Raw genomic sequence first — 6,067 nt, forward strand, 5'->3', positions numbered from 1 at the left:
GTGCGTAGTACAAGGTATGCTTATCGCACATTTGGCGATTTAGATCGTTGCAAGATGAGAATGATACTTTGATCTGCCTATATATTTTACTTTTGACTCTGAAACCTTGAATATTAAGCTGCGAGATGCCTAACTTGACAATTCTGGTATTTTATGCTTCAGATTCATTCTTGTCTGTTGTCTGTTGACGGTGCATTCGAAGCTCGTTCTTCAAGAATCATCCCGACATAACAGAGTACTTGCATTGTGCTGGTGCATTCTTTTCATTCACTCTTCGTTTCTGGACTCTGATGATATGTCACTGACGCCAAAGGCAAAAGAGAGAAAAATAAAATAAAATAAAGGCAGTGTAGGAAACAAGTACCAAAATTTCTCCTACTTGATCAGATCTAAAATGGGAAGTGATAATCATTGAAGTATGCAAATTTAATTCAGGTAAGAAGAAGAAGAAGAAGAAGAAGAAGAACGCAAATTTAACAAAGAATTTGAAGGATACTCTTGTATTTAATTGAACTTAAGCATCACTCTTACAGCTAAATGACTCTCAATGCCTTTAATCCATCTGAAGCACCGTCTATCAACAGTTTAATCACTAAATTGTCAGAAAACAAAAATCGCCACAAAAAAACTTGACTCCTGGCCCTAATCAGTGGCAAAAATTGAAGCTTGCCATAAAGTAGCATTCATCAGGTTCATTCCTCTTTCTTCAGCTCCAAATCCAGAAATGATGAACAAGATAAAATCTAAACGAGATATTTTCTGTAGAGATAAAATTAAAAGAACTGTATGAACAATGAAATGTAAAGAACGGATGGGTACACTAACTTCATTTGCTTCCAAATCTCTCTCCTATCAACATCATTCTTCTACCATTCAGATGATTAAAGAAATTAGATGGGATATATCTACATTGTTGAGGGGCAACACTTGTGAAAATCACGTACCCAAAATATACCATCTGTCTCTCTTAACCGTTCCTTCCAAGTCAGATTCCCTTTTGTTATGTTTCAACCTCTACTTCGACTTCCTCACAGACTTAGATTTCTTCATTTTCCGTGATTTGTCATCCACACTGGTCCATGTATATCCAGCAGGAATAGCAAAAGGGTCTGAGTCCAATGCCACCGAAGTGCTTCTTTGTTGTTTATTCTGGCTATTATTTCGTCTAAGCCATGTGGATGCGACAGATGAGGAAGAAGAAGTTGAAGACGATGACATGAAGGAAGAGCTGCTGGAGGTTTCTGGTTTATGATGTTCATCTCTCCCGGCATTGAGCAAATGTCTGGGACTAGAGAAAGGGGTGAAAAATTGCTCCACAGGCTGAAGCTCAACGAACTTGGTGAATGTAATTACAACTCTCACTGTAGGGACCACGGGGATGGCCAGCTGCCACACCAAAGCAAATCAAACGAAGAAGCCATCAAAACCTGATCAATAAATAATCTACCTTTTGCAAAAACCATTCATTAATTCAATCAATTCTATTGCCTATTTGCATGTGAGTGCATTAATATATGTAACTGTTTGTGGGAATGCGAGGCAATCAATGGTCAGCCACCCGACATGGCCGTGGACATGGTTCACACCCAAAACCATGGGACCTAGCTCCCCGTGGGAGTGCCAGGTCAACTTTAGGTGGGACCAATGACATTGTCCGAGGAACAAGGCACCTCGGATGGTTTGGGTCCCACGACCAGAGAGTGACCTTTGATGCAGATCTTACTGATCAAAGAGCACCGTGTCATTGTCACATCACATTCGACCAAAGCCTCTCCAGAAATCAGAGGGCTTTTCAGTCTCTTTGTCCCGGTGCGCAAGCCTAAAAAGCGAAAAGAGCACACCCGCACACCCTCTCCAAAAAACTAGATGAAATAAAAAGAAAAGGTAAAATAATAAGAACGTCAGATAAAAAAAAAAAAATGGGTTTGATCAAAAACCAATTTTTGGGTTTAGTTATAACTTGGGGAACTTTTCTAGGGGGAAAAAAATTTCTTCTTCCAATACATTCTGCCCTTGACCGAAATAAATAAGTAGATTTTGTCAAGTAAAACGCATTTCCCTTAATTTTTTCCAAATTAAAAATGTAAAACTTCAACTGCATTTCTGTTTCCATCGAAAACTTAATTTCAATCAGAAATTGCCACCCCGCAATGACAAAGCCATAGAGCGATAGAGGCCCAAATCTACGTAGCTCCCTTGCATTTTGCCTATTCCATGGACTCAAATCGTCCCTTTTAAGGCTATTCTCTTCTTAAGTTGGAATTCAAACGCTAATTCTAATTGGTGAACTGTGAAAGTAAAGCACGCCCATAAATATAGCTCCCTGCCCACGAAGATAATAGGTTCTACTTCCACAAATTTCATTTAAAATAGTAGTAAACAATAGTAATGTTTTTGAGAAAAAAAGTAAGAAATAAAAATTTTTCAATCAGAGACCAAGTTTATGAGTGACCTTACCTTCACCGGAAATGTCCCTGGCGGAAACTTGGTGGTGAGCAGCTCCCTCATCCTCCTAACCGCTTTGACTTTGTTGGCTAAAATGTCGAGTAACGGCAAGAGCTCCTCAGTCTTCAACGGAAACTGATCCGTTAACCAAACTGATGGTCGTAAACTTCTCACATACTCCTTTTCCTTAGTTTGTGGTGTCGCCACTGTAACGTTTGCGGCAGACCTCCGCGGCGGTGGGGCAGCCATAGATGGTAGGTCCACACTTTTCCTCCCCAATGGGACCCACTCCCTCTCTTCTCGAACGAAGCTACTGTGTCTTCTCCTGTCAGGCATCGGCAAACCAAAACTCGGATTCTCCGCCACGAGAAATCCGTCTTCGTCTTCATCTAGCTCTAATGGAAGAACTTGCTCGCTCCCGGCCACGTCAGAATCTCCAGTGGCCACCTTTCGCGACCGGAAACTGAAAATAACGTTGTGGACTTCGTACACTCTGGCTTTCCATTCACCCACGCTTTCCGTTTTTTCTTGTCTTCTCCAATTTGTTCTACCAACTAATTCAGCCCTCGTGACATCCATGCCGGGTCGGTAAACGCTGGTCTGAGAACAGAATCCGATGGCGTCGGAATCACTCATCGGAGCCCCTGCATTCTCGAAAGCATCGAAGATTTTGCGCTCGTCCCGGTTAATAACAAGCAAGGAACCGCAGGGAACATCGTGCGCATGATCACCATCACCAAGGAAGAGGAAGCTCTGATCAGCACGCTGAATCTTCAAACCATCGAAGCCCGCCAAAGATGTATCCGCGCGTAAATTACCGTCACGCTTCCAGATTTTGTAAGTATCAGACGGAGCAATCTTACCTACAAACGGAATCACAGAGCTCTCGAAGTGAAATGAAATCTCCATATAGAAATCCCTCATGCGGCGAAGCACAGCAATCAAACGAGGCAGCCGCCGCCGCCACTTGGCCCAAGCGGAACGGTGGTGAAGGCGGAGAAGGATGAGAGCAATGTCGGAGTTCCGGCGACAAAGCGCCTCCTGCAAGGCATTCCAGCCAGCCGAATTCTGCAAGGAGACGTCGGCCCCGGCGGTGGCCAGAGCGCGAGCGGCAAAGGCGTCGTTGAGACGGACAGCGAGGTGGAGAGGGGTCTCTCTGTAGGGAACATCACGACGGTCGAGAACGGAAGAGATCTTGTCGGCTACTTGCTCCTGAGCGAGGGAGTCGGACTCTGTACGGACGTGCGCCGGATCGGCGAGTCGAGGGAGGGAAGAGATAATGCGGGAGAGAGTGGTGTGGTCGGCAAAAACGACGGCGTAGTGAACGGGACTGTGGGCGTAGTGTTCTGGCTTGATGGCCGGAAAGGACGCCGTGGAGGCGGACTTGGCCATGTCGGAGAGTGTGATATAAGGCGTTTGGTTTGGTGAAGCAGTGATGAGGGAGGGTTAAGGAAGATGGAGGAGGAGAGGAGGGAGGGGTATTTTGGTCTAACGGACTGGCGAGGAGGAAGGAGACATGGAGATGGAATTGAATTGAATGAACGAATGAGGAAGAGGCACGACTTTTTGTAAATGGGACTGACTGTCCTAACGGCAGAGGCCTCTGCTTGCAGATGAGGAAGCATTAGTCGCGTCAGTTACCTTTATCTGAGGTTATTCTTGTCATTTCCTCAAAAGTAACTGTAGCGTTATTGTTTAAAGGTTTTTCCTTTCTGAATTTTAATATAAGATAAATTAATTCACTAACTTAAAAAAAATATTTAAAAACTATTAATTAATTTTTTAAAAATTTAAAAATATGATAAATTTAAATTAATATATAAAATATTTATTATTAATGTATAAATTTATTATTATTTAACCAATAACATAGCAATAATGTCACTTCGTTAAGATCTTAAAATTTAATATTCAAACTCTCCATTAACATGTGAGTTTGTAAAAATAAATAGATTGAATGCCTCTTTGGATTTGACATAATTTATTATTTTAGAAAAATTTAACATTCCAAAACATAATATAAAATATTATTAATTAAGAACAATGCTTACATGACAACTATGCAGACTCTTGGTTTTAATTTAATAATTTGATTGATTGATGAATTAGGGTGGAAAAATTATATTGATCCTCCTAGTCTTTTTTAAGGAATGAATAAATAATTCATTGGGATTAAGAAATACATAGACTGAAAGATTTTCCCCATTGGCTAGAGGAGCCAACAATGAATTTCCAGGATGTGAAGAGAAATTGTGTTGCATTTTATGGACTCTCATATCGCTGGATTTAGACAATGAAGATGGGGATGGTCTTTTACTTCGTTCGGATCACCAAGATAGGGTTAGGTTTACATTAATAGCTTATCCTTTTTTCCGCAAACCAAAGTCAATATCCGGGCACCCTTCCAATATTCCTAAAGTAAAAATTAAGGATCGAGTCTAATAATTTTATTTAAATAAAAGTTTAATTTTTGAATAATAAATTTTTTTAAAGTAATTAAATTTAAGGATTTAGTCTCAATAAACTTTATAAAAAAAAACGTTTGGGTTTGGGTGACTCTTCAAATTTTGTTATATTATTATTATTATTTTTTAGTGGAACATGCTTTTAAAGTTAAGAAGGACTTGCTCGCCTGAAGCTAGAGCCAAGAAAACAGGTTGAGCTCGTGGGCTAGCTCGTTTAACCCACATAATTTGACAAGTTGGGTTGAAAAAATTAGCTCATTTTTAAAAACGGGCTGGGTTAGCCCAACCCGCAAAAACCGCGGGTTAAAACGGATTAGCATATTTTTTTGAAAATAATTTTTTATTTTTTAATTATATTATATCTTTTTATAAATCTACATTAATGATAATATTTTTTAAATATATAATTTATGACTTTTAAATATGTTCTTTACATTTGAAATATAGTGTAAATATTTTTTATAATTTGCAAATAAAATTTTTGTTATAGTTTATGAAGATGATTTATTAGTTTTTTATAGAAATGTTTTGAATATATATTATTTATTAATCTATAAGATCTATTGATTAAAATTATAAATATAAATTTACTAAGAAAAATAATATGGGTTTATATTCAAATTTTTTTCTTAGTGACAAAAATAGCACACCTAAGTGAGAAGATGATTATTGATTAATAGTAAAAATCTAGCAAAATGAATTTGCTTGGTTGAATTCTATATTTATTTTATTTATTTATAAGTTTTTTAGTTGCTAATTTGCTTTAAAATTATATATTTACGTTATATAAATTTTAAATTATTAAAAAAATTTGATAATTTTTTGCGGGCCAGCCCGCGGGTTGACTAGCCCGCTAGAAAATGAGTTGGGTTGGATTTTTCAGCCTGTTTTATCTGGCAGGTTGGCCCAACCCAACCCGCAAAACTTTCAACCTGCACGGGCTGGCCCGCAACTCGTTTGCCCAGTACTACCTGAAGCCTTAATCTTATGAGTGTTATATTATTATTAATTTTAATTTAATAAATAAAAGATTATGAGAGCTTTTTTTTAATTTTAAAATATTTTAATTAACTTATAGTGTTTAATTTTATTTTAATTTTATTAATTTTTAAGAATAGAGTTTATGGACATAGTCTTAAGCCCTTCTAACAAAGGTT

General features: G+C 38.3%; 1 protein-coding gene across 1 annotated transcript; it reads right to left on the reverse strand.

Moving 5' to 3' along the window:
- Positions 1–503: 503 nt before the first annotated feature.
- Positions 504–3,960, reverse strand: LOC129284928 (uncharacterized). The gene is made up of 2 exons (XM_054920441.1): positions 2,458–3,960; positions 504–1,386 (listed from the first exon to the last, which is right to left on the reverse strand). Exons 1-2 carry the CDS (start codon positions 3,835–3,837, stop codon positions 1,015–1,017), a joined length of 1,752 nt encoding a protein of 583 aa, XP_054776416.1. The 5' UTR covers positions 3,838–3,960; the 3' UTR covers positions 504–1,014.
- Positions 3,961–6,067: the final 2,107 nt, after the last annotated feature.

This window comes from Prosopis cineraria, unplaced genomic scaffold (assembly GCF_029017545.1).
Source record: "Prosopis cineraria cultivar Desert tree isolate PC_DT_omini unplaced genomic scaffold, ASM2901754v1 PC11, whole genome shotgun sequence".
NCBI lineage: Eukaryota > Viridiplantae > Streptophyta > Magnoliopsida > Fabales > Fabaceae > Prosopis > Prosopis cineraria.